The sequence below is a fragment of the Gymnoscopelus microlampas genome (genome assembly GCF_963454915.1).
Source record: "Gymnoscopelus microlampas genome assembly, chromosome: 10".
Lineage (NCBI taxonomy): Eukaryota > Metazoa > Chordata > Actinopteri > Myctophiformes > Myctophidae > Gymnoscopelus > Gymnoscopelus microlampas.
Window position 1 is genome coordinate 34553979 of NC_139947.1, and position 16742 is coordinate 34570720.

Consider the following 16742-nt stretch of genomic DNA (forward strand, 5'->3'; position numbering starts at 1 on the left):
GCTGAAACAAAATTACAAGTCATGTGTATTAACCTTGTGATTAACTTTGACTTGATTCATCAACTTTTACAGCACAAAGTGTGACTCACCTTGGAGTCTAGCAAACAGTGGATAACAGAGATTACTGCCTCATTCCATACTCCTTTACCTATCATTCTAGGTGGTGGTGGGTGGGTGGGTGGGGGAGAGATAAAATAAATTAATAAATAAAAATAATGTATTAAATAACAACTGCTTCCACAATGTGTTCCATTTTGTCATTCAGCCCTTTATAATTGAAGTAATTTCATGTCTGTTCTAGACATAATAGGCATTCTTACGGAAGCACAAGTAGTCTGAACTGGGGTTCAAGGCAGGTCTCTATCAGTCTGATCAGCAATTCAGCTTGTGAATTCCCTGAACAAGGGGGAAGAACAATCTGTTTAAAATGTAACATTAGATAGTGGTTGTCATATCAACAGAAATCAAGAAATGCAATAATACTCAAAAAGTTACTGTCGGGGGAATTGGCACATTGCTCACAACAAATGATCACAAAACATAATAGAATACATTATAAATCCAGAGAGAGAATGTCAACATTATGAAGAGAAGAAAAGTCCCTTGTCTGTGCAAAAACAAATTGTAAAATCGTGTTGCTTTTGGCTATTTTTAAAATAGTGCTTAAGTGGTTAAAAAGCCAACACAACTAATGCCAAGTTTATGAATGAGGCCATACAACTACAACTCCCCTCACCTATGTTTGACTGTTCTAGAACAGGTCCAATGAGGGCATGGAGGGTTGGTCTGGGATAGCGACTACAAAGTGATGTGACCGCAGTGACAAGACATCTGGAGGCTGGCTCTGAGAGGGAAAGGACCTGCAAATACACAAACAGTGTGCCGTCTTGTTAGTATCAAACACACTGATGAACATTGCATTCTCCAGGTATCCTGAGAAGTACCTTTCCCAATAGGAGGCTCTTGATGAGTGTGACAGCCGTGCTGTGGCTCAGGTCAGAGGAGGCCAAAATAGAGCTGCATAGCTGAGGTAAGTTCTGTTCTGGTGTGTCTGTCAAATCAAGCATGCTGCATAACACCTCCACCTGCCCAGGAGAGTCAAAGTGCGGCATCAGTTATAACAATCTTCAAACACAGTAGGTCAATAATTGTATTTTTACTATATGTAGTTCCAGGCAAGCAACAGTATAGGGTCAGGGTTACCTGATCAGCTGCTTCATGAAAAATGTAATAGGTGGTTATGGTGATAAGTGGTAACCTGGGCGGTGACTCTGGTTTCAGCTATTTGTTTGGTTTGTTTTGTTTTATACATAATTAAATGCATTACTGCAGTGAAACATTTACAAACATAAGACATTTGTTTTAACTATTCAACAAAATACATAATATCCACAAAGGTATACTTCACTCATTGTGATTATATTTTGTCTGTGATTATCAACCGAGTCTATTGAGGTGACATCAGTGACACAGATAGTGTAATCACCAAATATTCAATATTCTCCCACATTGTCATTTTAATGTGGTATCTAGGATCTCGACGACAGTTGAAGGATGATGATGATGCCATTATAACTACAGTGTGTATTCTCACTGAAGATGGCACTATTGTCAAGGTTACGCCAAAACAAACCAAGATAATATACAACACTGAATTACGTACTTGGGTGGGGTCACACTCATTCAGCACCCTGAAGGCGTCCGTGGAGCTCTGGTCCCACTGAAAATAGAGCACAATGGAGTACATTACAATTATATATAATGATCAATTTGTTACAAAATGTTAGTCTTCTTACCTCTTCTTGGCATTCCAATAGTTCTTTGATTTGAGGAATACAAGCCTGAAACAAGAAAATCACATAACAGTTGGTGGCATATGTTACTCAAGTGGATGTAAACATAGTTAAGAACTCTGTGTGTGTGTGTGTGTGTGTGTGTGTGTGTGTGTGTGTGTGTGTGTGTGTGTGTGTGTGTGTGTGTGTGTGTTCTTTTAACCCTACCTTTATATGTTCAGGCAGGGAATCACAAACACCATCAGCTGCAGGTTCAGCAGAGGCTATTGAGGACACATCAACTATTTTTTCCAATGTGTCCTCTCTAGGAACTTGATTAACTACAGTGAACCCACCGCCCCTATAAACTTCCTCTGCAGGACTTTGGTCCAGCTTTATCCGTTTAGTCTGCAGTCCAATTTCTTCAGGATCTGAGTCAAGAGTCACACAGCTGCTCTTCCTTTTCCTCTGTTGAGTTCCCTCATCTGAGACTTCTGGTCCACTCCGAGATGAAAGTTCTATTTTTTCACCACTAAAGCATGTAATCCATCCTCCCATTTGGCGAGGACCAACTAAATGTGCAAATAACCCTGTCAGTCTCTGGCTGCATAGTGGAGTGTGCAGGGGCTGACCCCTAGCATCCCCTAGGTCTCTTTGTAGCTGTCGAACCAGAGCATTGATCCAAGGGCTTGGACCAGGCTCCTGGCTGAGGCAGTCAAGCAGGTGAATCACACTGGTCTGTGGAAGTGCTGGGTGGACCAAATGGATGAAAGATAAAAGGTTCTGTTGGAATGCTCGTGGCAACAGGCACACCAGTGGCTTACTGTGGAGAAGAGAAAGGGGTCTTAATTCAATTGTATCAATTGTCTGTTACGTTACTATATGCCATCAGTTCTCAAACATTTTAATGTCATTCATTATGTATTTCTCCAAAACATAAAACATCTAACATAGATAGTGCTCAGCTCAGCTGGTTATTTAGTGACTCACGTCAATAGGCTCTATGCACAGGTACAGCAGCCATATTGTAAAGAAATTGGGCCTCCTCCTAACTTCACAGGCCTTACCAATGACGGCTCTGTTCCATTTAGTGTAGCACAGTGGTTCTCAAACATTTTAATTTCAAGGACCACCATAACTCACACATGGAACCAAAATGGGTACATTTGTACACTCTCGGAGTTACAGACCTGTATGGGTCCTTTTGGAATCCCCTTTCGGAACCCTGTATACCTTTTTTGTATTTGGGATGACGATATCCCATATACAAAAAAAGGTATACAGGGGGCTAGGGCAGGGGTCTGCAACCTTTTTGACATGAAATGCCATGTTTTTATTTTCTTGATAGTCAGTGTGCCATATCAACATTACGTTTAATTATGAATAAAATATTTCCAGCAGATGTTGTTTTTTCCCTTCTTTTGAAATATTCAAAAAAATCAGGATGTAATGACCATTAGACTCAGAGCAATAACTCACCTCTCCCAGACTCCCTCCCCAGTTAGAGTTCAGAGTTTGAATGAATGTGGAATTATATGCAGGTGGTAATTTGAGGGGACTTATTTTAATTGACAAAAATATTTCATACATTTTATTTTAAAAGATCCTCTCTCTTAGTGTGCCAGTGACCACACTCCCTACGTGCCTAAGGTTGCCTACCCCTGGGGTACAGATATATTATATAACTCTATGGTTTCCAGTGAGAAAACGTGCACAATATCAGCAAATGCCCTAAAGATACACCTTCAGGAGGCTGCATTTCAAAAATGGCCCCTGTCCAAGTCCTAACCTACCCCATGTCCTAACCTAACCTACCCCCCCCCCCCTCTCTCTTTCTTCTTTTGTACATATTTTTCACTCTTCATACCAGTAACCTGTAAACTGATTGTATGACATTCTGTATAGTAGTGTGTATATCTGTCTGTCTCTTATATGTCATCATGATTTGTGTATATGGGGATCTCATCTTAAACAAGCTAAGTGCTTAATGAGCTATACAGTTTAGTAGACCTTGTATTGCGAATTTGTACTTGCATGTACTGTTATGTACTGTCATGTACTGTTCTCATGTCTTACTAAATAAAGTACATCAATCAATCAAGCACCCTGACAGGCCTGACTCTGTTTGATCAGAATGGGAGTGGAACAGAGCCTTCCACAGCACGACCCAATTTCTTCACAGTATGGCTGCTGTTCATAGAGCCGATTTCTCCTCGTCTCTACTTACACTACGAGTGGTTGTTGGACATCACCATCCTCTGCAAAAAGTTCTTCTCGACCAAGAGCTTGGAGAAACGTGTGTACTGAGACTGGGTTAGAACGTTGCAGCTTATGGAAGACACACAGAGCTCTGGGAACTCCGGACATGACCGACTTAAGCAGTAACTTGGTTTGTCCGTCAAATCGGCTCAGAGCTATATGTTTGTCCATTGCCTAGGAAAACAATGTGACAAATAACTAACAAATAACGGCAGATTCTGTATGAGTGCGTACAAGAAAGCCAAGCCATCACCCGCTGACTGTTTACATTCTTCTTCTTAGTTTCCGGCCAGGCATTACACTGACAAGTGTTAATGCTGCCCTCCACAGGCGAGGGGTTTACTGCTTTACCTCAGGGTCTTCAACAGGGGGTCCTCAGAGTTACTGCAAGGGGGCCACCAAATGTTTGTTACACATATACCACTTGAACCCTAGAATTTCTTTTCTGAAGGGAATATAAGCCAAAACTTGTAGATCTACAAGCGCAAGGCGAGCTTGTTGTGATATCTTTGGCAGTTTGGTGGAGGGGGACCAAGTACAAGTTTTCTAAGTATTGAGGGTTTAAGTGGTTAACTGTCTGAAAATACACATTAATCCAACGTGTACACTGATGATATTGCTGTCAAGTCTATGAAGCCATCTATAACATCTATGAAAACATTTAATCTTCAACACAATTTTATACAATATGTGGTGGAGGTCCCTGCTTCATCTCACTTTCAGCTAAGGGGTCCTTGGCCTGAAAAACGTTGAAGATCCCTGCCCTACACTTTTAATTATATAGATCAGTTTAGTGGAGAAAGCTCAAGACTGTTCTTCCAATATGTTGAAAATTCACCTCTGGTGAAAACAAGAGCCTTTAAGAAAAGTCTTTGAGACCCTGATCTGGCAATTCCCCAAACATCCGTTACCTCTCATGTCTGTACTTTTATACATGAGAACAAGACATGTTGCACTGTCTACAGCTGTCCACAGCCCTTTACAGTCCACACTGATGTCTGTTTGCAGATTCTTCTTCGGGAATATATGTCCAACGCCCAATTTCATATCGCCATTTAGTGGTATACAGAGGCAGAATCTGATACATTAATAAAGCCAAGAGAGGGGGGGGGGGGGGGGGGGGAGGAGTAATCAGGACAACACATAAGTGAGGCAAAATGTGGAACGTTTATTTTCTTTTCAGTATGCATACATTAAAAGTTTTTTTTAAAAGAAATCAGACATGCCCACACAGGGAAAGGTGCATTATTAGTTAGGAGAGCATGCTACACAATAAACACTAATGACAGAACAGCCTTGTAACTTAAGTAAGCTCAACCATTTTTTTAAAATAAACATTTTTCATATACAGTACACTTTTAAAAGAAATGCTGCAAATTTCACATAGATCTGAGGTAGACTGAGAAAACAGTAGGCAGAGATATTGGGCCCACAAACACGAACCATCTTCAACTATTTGCAAAAAGAAAACCTGGCTGCCAAACCAGAGAACTTTCAGTCAAAGAATACCATCTGGCTGCCAAACCAGATAACTTTATCAGTCTAGAATAAATGATCAAACAAGAACACTACCCTGGTTAGCAAGCCAATGCCAATCAGCTTGTTACAAGGCAGGATTCAGAATATGACTACTCGCAAAAATATACAGCAGTCACAAAGAAGAGCCAATAAGTGTAAGGGAAGGAAGTGAATAGAGACCACTGTCATTTTCTGGGACCAAGAGAAAATCCTGGTTCGGGCATTTGAAGCAGGTCAAAAGTCTGACTCGTCACTGAAATCTGAGAAGTCATCAGAGTCCTCCAAGAGGGCCATAGTTAGGAAAAAATCCACAAGATGCATTCGTATGTCATCCTGGGCATCCGGCTCAGGCTGGTGAGAGAAAAAAAAATGTTATAAAACTTGCCGTTGCCCTAACATATGCATTTTCTACTGCATACATAGAACATTACATAGAACATACATACTGTAGAGTGAGCCGCTACCATGCGGCTACGTGGTAGACGTGGCAACGTGGTAGATTTATCATGCCAATAAAGGCACTCTGATCCGAAGGGACAGCATCCGTGTCGTAGGAAGTAACAGCATCTTCTCTTACTGGGAGGGAGGGGGGAGGGGTAGAGTAGAATAAGTAAATGGCTGCCATATTGGTTTTCCTGCCATTGTAGTAACATCATGTCAGTCAACAATCAAATTAGCATACGCCTAAACAGAGTGAAGGGCTCACCTGAATCTCTCTTTGAAAGTAGCAATAAGGGTTTCCTTAGCCTGGCCTTCAATCCAGAAATCATTTGGGACATAAAACGGCGACTTCACACGGCATTGTGGGCAGGATCTGAAAAAGAACACATTTATAGACATTCCAAGTGCAAGCCTTCACAGCATGTAGTGGAGCCATGTGATAATATGACTAAAATGGTGGAGCTGTGTGATGATAATACATATATTACTCAAAAATAAATAAGACAAACATACTTGACCACTTCCTCCCGGAGGTCTTTGGTTTTCCTCCAGGTAACGATGCATTTTAAACAGAAGGCATGATTGCAGTTAGGAAGGATGCCAAAGCGCCGCTCCTGTGAACATGTCTTCTCATAGACCTTGTCCATGCAGATCCCACAGGTCATGTCTTTACTCTGGGTGAAAGCCTCAGTTTCCTCCTGGTTAGGTGAGGCAGCAGCAGCACCAACTTCTACATCTCTGGATGAAGGCTCCGTTTTGTCCTGGTTCACAGAGGCAGCACCACCATCTACAGTATCTCTAGATGAAGGCTCCTTAACAATAAAACAATATCACAATTAAATTGAGCTTACTTAATTTGAGGAAAGCACCTTGTTCTGCAGAACACAAATCAAACATAGTACAGATACATAAAAACCTGATTAGTTGTTTCTCTCAGAGACATTTCAGGCCGAGTTTTCTGGGAAGCAGTTTGATTATATTTGGCAGCTGGAGAAAAAGAAAATTAAGTAGAGCATCCTTAAGTTGGGAAACTTCATTCCATTGTGAGGACAACTGAAAATCTTGCACAACTCAATGCGTTCATCTCTGTGCTGGAACTAAGGTCTGCCAGCCTACATAAAATGATGCATTACACTAGGCCAGCCTACATTAAACCTCACATTTTACGGTTAGCAAGCAGAGTTTCCAGTGACAGTTCCAGTCAAGACAATGACGTACCATTTATTCTGATCTTGAAATTGTTAAGTTGCTCTGTATAATAATGTCTGCCAAATGCCCCAAAAAAAGTAGAATGCATGGGAAGTTTGTATACAAGTGTCTGCTTAATGCCTTAAGTACAATGCATGGGAAGTTTGCCATATTTGTACATCATCATCACAACAGCAGTCAACTAAAAAAAAGCCAATTTAGTAGCCCTATAAGCACCAATAATTAATACCACCAATACCTGTTGTCACTTCATCCTCAGCGGTATCTGTCGTCATGTGCCTGGATGAAGCATCTGTTGTCATGTCTCTGGAGTTGTACTGTACATGTGATACATTGGCTAACAGTGACCCTGGCCGTCTGAGTCCTTGACTTGAGATTCCCTGGACCTGATGGCGGAGAGCAGGCGCAGACCCTCTGCGGTCAGGCAGTATATTGGCAGCATGAACTGAGGGGACATCAGCCGCTGAACTTCTCCTACCAGTAACATCTGCACTGGTAGGCTGAAGGACATGAAGATATCTGCAGACACAACATAGGTCCAGATCATTAAAAAGGTAGCCGATTAAACATATTCAGTAACAATACAGAAAGAGCAGACCACCCACCTGCACCCATCACCATACCAGCATCCTCCTTTCTGGAAGTACCTGCATATTTGGGCTGATGGGGAAGCTGGCCATTGATGTGCAAACGCACATCTTGCACCAAATCTACAAGAGCCATTTAGGAATGCCCTTAAGAAAATGGAATAAAAAGCATTATAATCATTTTTCAACATCTACTGGCATCACCTGAGCCAACAGGGATCAAATAAAACTACAATGAGCAACATGGGAAAATCATTACTTGCTCCATAAGCACGTTCCACAATGTTGGTTGCAACCAGCAAAGCCAAACAACCACAATTATTCAAGGGAGAAACTTTACTACTCCAAAGTTGTTAAGTAGTGTTGCTAGAAGAGGGTATGTTGAGCAGTTAACCAAATAATGTATAAAAACGCCCTAGATGTCAAAATGTCATCTAGTTGGTTGATTGATTGAATACTTTATTAACAGTTTGCAAAAACAAGGTACGGTGGCACAGATTTAAACAAAATAATAATAAAAGGAGGACCCTGATAAGCCCTCAGAGCTTGTTTCCATTAAGATCCTGTGTGTTCAATTCATCCAGACGGTGGTTAACGTTATTCAAGTAGCTACTACTAATAACTTAGGGCTACTAATAACTATACTGTACCTGCAAGTGAAATGAGGCCTAACAGCGTGATTAGAAGGATTTTTATATGGAAAACGCCGGTCTGCCATCTTTATCAAACTAGATCTCAAAACTTTCCCGACGGGGGTTGAAGCTGCTGCTCATCAAGACAACTACAACCAGCAGTGAAAATAAAGTCGCTACGTCACGTCTTATTAGTAGACAATCACACCACATGGGCGTGGCGTGCTCACTGACGAGCCAGTGACGACACAACCACGGTCCCAAGACCTTAAACTATTAAATGTAAATCCTAAACTTTAGCCAGTGGCCAGTTAGAAACGCATGCATTATTCATTACACGCCCTTAATTGATTGTACATTAATAACGTTTTTGTTTATTAGAGCCCACAATAGTGATTTGCAGTGGTGTAAAGTAACTACACATATTCAAGTAGGATAGGCTAAGTACACTTTTGAGGTATTTTTATTTTCTTAAGTATTTACAAATTTCAATACTTTTACTTCTACTCCACTACATCTTGGAGGAAAATATTGTACTTTTACTCCACTTTTACTACACAAAACACACTAACCACTTCAGCCCTATATATTTTTCAGCCATTTGAAACTAGCAGATCTACAAGCTCACAATGCCTCAGGCTGAAGTGGTTAATGTATGTTTTTAATAATCTTTTAAATAATAATTTTAAATAAATCTTCAAAGTAACTCAAGTTTTCAAATAATTGTAGTGGAGTAAAAAGTAGAAGAGTAGAAGACAAGTATTGAACATTTTAAATACTTGAGCTAAATACCTCAAAATTGTACTTAAGTACAGTACTTGAGTACATGTACTTACTGTAGTTACTTTACACCACTGATAGAAACTTAGTCATCATCCATTAATTTGGGAATATGTTGGAGAAGAAAGCTGCCCAGCAGAAGATAGCTAATAGTTATGGTGAATGAAAGTTAAACTACAAGTTATTGTAACCATTTATTATGTTAGCCTAAAGTAACTTTACATTATTTGATTTATAGTTCTGCTCTTGTTTATTATAGTTTTGTCAATTCATTCCTTTGAGACAAGAGGTAGCTAACATGAAGGTTTACTAGCTTTTGTTTTACCCATACATTTAGTTTGGCACACTGCACATACATAAAATAATATTCAATGTGTACTAAAAGCAATGTTTAAGGCAAAATTCTGAAATGATATCAGCCAGTGGAAAAATATTATCAAAGAGATGGAACACAAAATACAGAGGTAGATATAGGGTAGATAAAGTTTCCCATTGGCTTTTCAGAATGGAACCTGCACATTGATAGAATAATAGAAGTAGGCTGTAATTGTTGATCCAATACAGAAGAGATCATATGACATAAGAAAGCAAAATGTTTTTCAAAGTTTTGCTTTTGAAATCCTAAAGAGAAGGGCCAGATATTGTAAGGCAGCTGTGTGTCAATCCAAGCAAGAGATTAGCACTGTGCTAAAAATAATAAAAATCAGACTCTGTAGCTGAATCACAACATTAAAAGATTATTTTTAGCAGACTGGATTCTTTTGCCCACACCGGCCTGTCTACTTGTGGTCCAAGTATTCATTATAACATAAAGGTTGGCTGCAATGATTTCTGTATTTGGTACAAACCAACATTCAAAACAGATTGCTATAGATCTATACTCATAAGATTTGGTGTTATGTTCTTTAAAACACCACTAATTCATCAATTATTACAAGGAAAAGAAAATCCCTTTGTATCTTAAATTATTAAAAACAATACCCCCTCTAATTATATGTTGTAGTGTAATTAGTTTATAAAATGAAACATGTGCAGCACAGTAAATTTATAATTATTACCCATTAGGTGGATGTCTTCGAAATAAACAGAAATCTGTTACTTGGGTGAGGACACTGCCTTATTTACAAGTGAAATGGTATGTAGACACATTGCCTTCTATGAACCCAGTCCACTTTACATTGTATTGTTAAAACAAAGCCACTGTCAGATGCAGTAGTAAAAATGTGTGAAGATGTAAACAAAAGTCAATTATGCATAAGTAGTTGAACCAAAACGCCTGAGATTAAGTGAAAAAAAAATCAACCCACCACAGACCTTGGCATTATAATAAATTCTAGTACAGTACAACCTGACAACTTAATCGTCTCTATTTTGACCTATATGTATAGGAAAATAGAAATTCTTCCTTTACAGCAAAACTCAGAGGCAATATCAGTGGGGTTAAAGTCTCTTTAAACATTGATCTAAGGTAGGAGATTTACTGCATCTGCATCCCTCAGCTAATATTAAGTAGAAACTTGAATACAGAGTGTCTCTTAAAATTTTAAAACTATACATCATTCAGTCAGTCAGCTAAGTGACCGTTCTGATAAACTAGAACTTGCAACACATGATTCCAGACGCTGTGCTGGAACAACATTTTGACATCAAACCGTCTTTTTTGTTGTTTGTGTTAGCCCTATGTAACTACAGTATTAAAACTGTCTGCCTCTGCAGCTAACAATAAAATATGCGTGTGTCCAAAGCAATGCCAATACAGGATGTTGTGTTTGAAAACTTCTACCATTTCACTCTGAAATGGTATTTCCATAAAACAGTCTGTGCTGCACAACACTAATACATGTCTTTATAGATCTCCTGTAGTAGAGGGTGCAGTGAGGTCTCAGACTCAGTCTTTTTGATTTTCTGGACCAGTAGGGCATTTTCGGTGACCAGCTGCCGCAGGTCCGCCATCTTCTGCAACAGTTTGGGGAAGAGGTAGAGAGAGTCAGGGTGGTTTACTTGGAGATGCTGGTCCAGGGCCTGGAGAATGCTGTCCTGACTCTGCTCCACGAGCTTCACGTTCTGTAGCCCTGGACGGTCTGGAAGGACATGGGAGACACCAGGAAAAAACATAGTTAGCCATGTTTTAGCGGCATTCTGAAAATAAGTAAAGTACCTGGATACATATATAAAGAGGTCAAGTTAATTTTGAATCAGATATAGATAGATATCCATCTCTATCTATCTCCATACATATATCTCCATACATCCACACACACACACACACACACACACACACACACACACACACACACACACACAACTATATCTATACACAGCCATTGATGTTCTCCATTGATGTTCGTTTGGGCTCACCTCCACAGAGAATGATGGCAGCAACAAACATAGCCAGGTCGCTGTCATCCAGTTCTAAGGCGTTGAATTTGACGGCAAACTCAAACTTGGGCTCCATGATCTCACTAAAGGGCTTCCGTAGACTCCGCAGGAACTCCCTGGTCACAAAGCCTTTGCCGTTGGCCACCAATAGTCCATCTTTGTTCATGAGAGAGGGGAGCATGGCGAAAATAGCCTCGTGTACCCCGTACTTGAGCAAAGTCACCTACAGAATGCAGTTAGACATTGACTGAGCATTACAGACATGTTAACGTAAAGACATACATATCACATTATTCTATGACACATTTCTGACAGCATACCTGGTCATTAAGGAAGAGGTCCACAAACCCTGGAATGCTCTTGGCGAACTCTGTGAGTTCTCTCACTGTCTCCACTGTAGTGCACTGACAGCGGTAGAACACGTGGACCCCAATCTCCTTGGTCAGGGGTGCACCTGGAACCAACTGGCTCCACACCAATCCACTTTCAGCCTGCCAGAGAGTGTCCATGTCATGCATCACAAAGGGCTGAAAGAAGAATAAGAATCATCTCATTTTCAGTGGCCATCTGTAACTTCAAAGAATTCAAATATTGATAAGACATTTTTTAAGAAGTCATTTGTGGGCTTTCTGTTATACACAAAGAATCAATACAAATTGGGTACTTTCTGGTTATATTGCACAATTTGATCGCTTCTGATCAGGAACATCAGGTGCGTTTATATCGCATCTTCAGCCAAAGCGCTTTACAATGTGCATTACATTCACCCATTCAACACGGATGGCAGAGGAAACCATGCAAGGCACCAACCTGCTCATCGGGAGCTTTTAGGGGTTCAGTGTCTTGCTCGAGGACACTTTGACAGTAACACAGTAGCAGAATGGGAGGCCAGGATCGAACAGAGAACCTTTCGATTCCCAAGCGGTCACCTCCCTCCTGAACCACTGTGACATTGACTTACAGTACATTGACAGCATCAGTACAATACGCTTAAATTCCTTTTCACCACCAATATTACAAGCAACCAACATGATGTGCAAGGCTTTCAGCCACAATGCTGTGACAAGTAAAGTAAGACGTTACTACTCTTGCCAAATTACTGATGGTGTTGCATTGACTGTGATGTCTTTCCATCATGCTGTACCTACAGAACTTTGTTTCTTGCCCTGTAATCTGTATTCTTTTTAACTGCTGTGCTGTCCTTTGCGAGTCATGGCGACTGAAGTTCCCTCGAGGGATCAATAAAGGTCTTATCTTAGCTTACTAAATGAGCATGAATGATAGAAAAGTGGTGAGAGAGAAAAGGTAGAGGATTTCTTCTTTCTCTTGAGATATTAATAGTTCTATATCTACAGTAAACCAATCAAGTTTGCCAGCTCAGATCAGTTGTTCGAGGCTGTGGCGTACCGAGGCGTAGTTTGCTTTGCCTGTCAGGATGCTACGGGCCTTCTTCTTGGTCATGCTGAGGTTCTTCAGGTAGGCTGTGTTGACCTGCTTAGCCAGGCCTTTAAGATCTAAGCTCCCAGGGTTGCAGATGTTCATTTCCTCTGCCAGCAGGCCTGCCACCAGCTTCTTCCTCTCTGCTTCAGGCATACGTCCATATCTGATCGCTGGGCAAACATTTATATTAGCATTTGCATTATTGCCATGCCACCAATAGTTGAGCCACTCTTGTATTTGCAAATGAGTAAAATTGCATCAGATTTATAACTTAGTTCAAGAGATTATATGTGTTTTCCCCCCCTCACCATCATGGGACATTCCCAAAGACAGGCACTTCTGGAAGCGACAATATTGGCACTTGTTGCGATTCTTTTTGTGAATCTTGCAGATGCGCTCACAGCGTTCATACTCCAGCTTCATTCGAATCGTCCGTCGGAAAAAGCCCTGTGTTACAAACAAGACGGCAGCCTCAGCACAAACAAGACAGCAGCCTCAGCACGGCACAAGAAATGCCATTATCATTCTTTCTTATCTGAAAGACGGCTAATGAACTGTAAGCCATTAACACACCCATACCTTGCAGCCTTCACAGGCGTGTACGCCGTAATGGAAGCCAGAAGCCTTGTCCCCGCAGATCTTGCACTCCATATTGATCCCAGCACCTGTGCTGTCCTCTTGCCCAAGACGTAGCTGCTCCGACAGTGAAGGAGATGATGTTTGAGAAAGGTCTTCATAAAGATATAAAATGATATTGGGGACAGAGTAGAATATTAACATGTCACCATGAATAGGGCTATACAATTACATAACATCTTATTTTTCTATATTATCCTTATGTACGTTTAAGTTACCTTGTAAATAATTCATTTATTGTACTTTTTTTTAATGATTAAAATGTAATAATTTTGTCCAATCTGTATGGTCGAGTATGTTAATACAATATAACTTATACAGTTGGGGTGGTTGTATTTTGTCTCCCTGCTCTTATATTGAGAAATTTAGATCGTGTCAAAGGTCATGTCTCACCTAGATACAGGATCTGACACGAATTTTGACCTAATGGTCAAGATTAAATTTATCCCCTGAGCAAGCAGGCAGGCAGGCTCTATTAGCTCAATGGTCAAAAAATGTCTTGTAGAAAAAGCACTTGTGCAGGAAACTATTAAAGTTAAGTTAAATTTAAATGTGGTAAAAAGAAAAATATGTCAAAATAAAGTTTTGATCCCAAAATCATCAGAACAAATAGTCATGATAATTATTCTTAATCCAGGTCTTTATTATGAATTTTGCCATTAGCCATCACACATTTACAGCTCTTATTAAAACTGCATTGTCTTACCTGTGTAGTTGGTGGAAGCTGTCGTTCTGGTTGGGCTGTAATCATCATTGTTCACATCCTGTTCCAGCATCTCTTTCTCTCCTGTCTGGTGGTCTCCAAAAACAACTCTTGAAGTAGCAGATCCCTCTCTGTTTTCCAACTTTTCCTCCTCTCCATCCTGCTCAACATCTTCCCTGGCTTTCAGCTCAGTCAGGGTGTGCACTACTGTCCTCCTGCCTCTGTTTGGGGCTCCAGACTCAGCCTCTGGTGCCATCCTCCTCACATCAGCCATGTCCTGGGGGATGTTCGGCTCACAGTGGCCATTCATCCTCTCCTCCTGCTCTGTGGCAGGTGGCTGAAACCCATCCATGGTATCTGTTCTGGCTGACAGAGCTGCACCCCTCCTGGGTCACGTTGCCAACATAGCTCACCTATATAAAAATAGAAAGAATATATTGAAAAATATGTACAAATAACCACAAATGGTAAATGGTGCATTTATATAGCTTTACATAAATTGCGCATTACATTCACCCATTCACACATACATTCATACACCGATGGCGGAGGAAACCATGCAAGGCACCAACCTGCTCATCGGGAGCAATTAGGGGTTCAGCGTCTTGCTCAAGGACACTTCGACACTAACTCTGGGGGAGCCCCCCAGCCCGGGATCGAACTGGGAACCTTGCGGTTTCCAGTTCACTCTACCCGGCCACTCTACCCCTGAGCCACTGCCGAATAGTCCAAAATGCAATGATATGTACAATGAATACAACATAACTGCAAAACTTTGCTCTGTCAGCCAAGAATCCACATACAGTATGAGAGGAAAAAAATCTTACATTCACTATACAGCTAGTAGTTAACATTAGCTAGAGCAGCCGATGTAGAAAATTACATATATATATATATATATATACATATATATATATATATATATATATATATATATATATATATATATATGCACACACACACACACACACACACACACACACACACACACACACACACACACACACACGTATACATAATACATACACACACAAGGTTTCTGCCCAACAGCAACAACAAATTTGTCACAGATTCTTTGTACTGTGTAAATTGAAGCCTGGTTTCTTGGCCAAATACACCAAATACATGAGCTATAACACAGTCAATATTTAGGGGGATTGTAATGTAGTGTAGCATAGTCTATGTGACTGTACCACTATACCACAGAGCAATCCAGAACAAATCTCAATCACAATTTAGTTGTAATAAAACCTGGCCTGTAAACGTTTTTACTAGCACGTTTCCATTAAAGGGCAATTGGTGGAGCTGTACAGACTTGTCACCCAGAGAGAATAAAACCTGTCACACTGGTTCTCAGAATATCTGCTGCTCCTGGCTTTTTATGAGGCTCTGAAACTGCATGTATGGGGGTCGAGATGAATGAACGACTTAAGTCTTTTAATTACATACAAAGACAGGCAGGCCTACCATCAAAGTTACTGTTTTAGAACGATAGAGCCATCTGATATATAGCTTTTTAGGCTTATTTAGCAACTAACCTTAGATGTTGACAACTATCGACCTCTGTTCAATTGTTTACGTGGGGGCGACCCAAATTCCTGTCTTTAAATAGCAGGCTAGCCAAATTAATGGTGCAGGTGGTCTTCTCGAAGATTTCGTCTTTGAGAGACTTCTCCTGATGGCAAAATAAATAAATAAAATAAATAGCTAACCTCTATGCCACTATGGTAGTCCGCCCTCGATTGATTGTTGACGAGTTGTGTAGACACTAGCAGGGAGTTAGCATTAGTAGCTAACGTTAGTTAGGCTGCTGCCAACACGTTATGGATTCCAGCTCCCGTGCGGTGCAGACACGAGCAAACCAATCTCTTAGCTCAGCAGGAACAAACAATGACCTTAACTTGTACTTTTCTGCCATATCAAACAGAGATAAGCATAGCAAAGTGAACTGATATCCTACTGTGACAGACTGGCTCCCAGCATTGCTTCACTCTCTCCACCTTCTTTTTCGTATGCCATACATAGGGAACAGCGCCCCCTTTCAGTTAACATGACCAAGTTTTATTTTTTATTTTTAAAACCCCCTTTTATTTATACTCTGTGTGTGTGTGTGTGTGTGTGTGTGTGTGTGTGTGTGTGTGTGTGTGTGTGTGTGTGTGTGTGTGTGTGTGTGTGTGGGTGGGCGGGCGGGTGGGTGTGCGTGCGTGCGTACGTGTATATTTAATTTATACACTATATATGTATGTATATATATATATACAAATAGATGATGTCTCTTCTGTAACATTTCACTACCCTTTGCATAATTTACATGGACCACACACACACACACACACACACACACACACACACACACACACACACACACACACACACACACACACAC

The 16742-nt window shown here is 40.6% G+C and overlaps 3 protein-coding genes across 4 annotated transcripts in view; all 3 read right to left on the reverse strand.

Moving 5' to 3' along the window:
* Nucleotides 1-4283, reverse strand: part of fance (FA complementation group E) — a 4672-nt gene extending 389 nt beyond the window's left edge. The window contains exons 1-9 of the mRNA XM_084068280.1: nucleotides 4000-4283; nucleotides 2001-2595; nucleotides 1797-1841; nucleotides 1664-1720; nucleotides 945-1085; nucleotides 737-860; nucleotides 321-396; nucleotides 90-156; nucleotide 1 (exon numbers count right to left, since the gene is read on the reverse strand). The exon at nucleotide 1 is cut by the window's left edge and continues 125 nt beyond it. Coding sequence (XP_083924406.1) covers nucleotide 1; nucleotides 90-156; nucleotides 321-396; nucleotides 737-860; nucleotides 945-1085; nucleotides 1664-1720; nucleotides 1797-1841; nucleotides 2001-2595; nucleotides 4000-4202 — 1309 coding nt within the window. The 5' untranslated portion in view covers nucleotides 4203-4283. The remainder of the gene's footprint in view (nucleotides 2-89; nucleotides 157-320; nucleotides 397-736; nucleotides 861-944; nucleotides 1086-1663; nucleotides 1721-1796; nucleotides 1842-2000; nucleotides 2596-3999) is intronic.
* A 1500-nt stretch (nucleotides 4284-5783) lies between these two features.
* On the reverse strand, nucleotides 5784-7511 carry mkrn4 (makorin, ring finger protein, 4; the record flags this gene model as incomplete). Its single annotated transcript, XM_084070079.1, has 6 exons — nucleotides 7438-7511; nucleotides 6907-6977; nucleotides 6504-6802; nucleotides 6256-6363; nucleotides 5996-6125; nucleotides 5784-5900 (listed from the first exon to the last, which is right to left on the reverse strand). The coding sequence occupies exons 1-6, from the start codon at nucleotides 7499-7501 to the stop codon at nucleotides 5784-5786; spliced, it is 789 nt and encodes a 262-aa protein (XP_083926205.1). The 5' UTR covers nucleotides 7502-7511.
* A 1869-nt stretch (nucleotides 7512-9380) lies between these two features.
* ppardb (peroxisome proliferator-activated receptor delta b) lies at nucleotides 9381-16350 on the reverse strand. Of its 2 annotated transcripts, none has more exons than XM_084069789.1 (8): nucleotides 16069-16350; nucleotides 14360-14769; nucleotides 13597-13748; nucleotides 13326-13464; nucleotides 12985-13187; nucleotides 11898-12104; nucleotides 11557-11800; nucleotides 9381-11279 (listed from the first exon to the last, which is right to left on the reverse strand). In XM_084069789.1, exons 2-8 carry the CDS (start codon nucleotides 14706-14708, stop codon nucleotides 11032-11034), a joined length of 1542 nt encoding a protein of 513 aa, XP_083925915.1. In that variant the 5' UTR covers nucleotides 14709-14769; nucleotides 16069-16350; the 3' UTR covers nucleotides 9381-11031. The 2 variants fall into 2 exon arrangements, with proteins under 2 accessions (XP_083925915.1, XP_083925916.1); XM_084069790.1 differs by having other exon boundaries at nucleotides 15895-16350.
* Between the last annotated feature and the right edge of the window lie 392 nt (nucleotides 16351-16742).

Bases quoted from the DNA above. Each gene is read 5' to 3' on its own strand.
- ppardb (XM_084069789.1), bottom strand. From the start codon at position 14,708: ATGGATGGGTTTCAGCCACCTGCCACAGAGCAGGAGGAGAGGATGAAT. The intron at 13,749-14,359 runs GTAAGACAATGC...ATCTTTATGAAG, and splicing joins AGCTTCCACCAACTACACAG to ACCTTTCTCAAACATCATCT. The intron at 13,465-13,596 runs GTATGGGTGTGT...TTTGTAACACAG, and splicing joins ACGCCTGTGAAGGCTGCAAG to GGCTTTTTCCGACGGACGAT.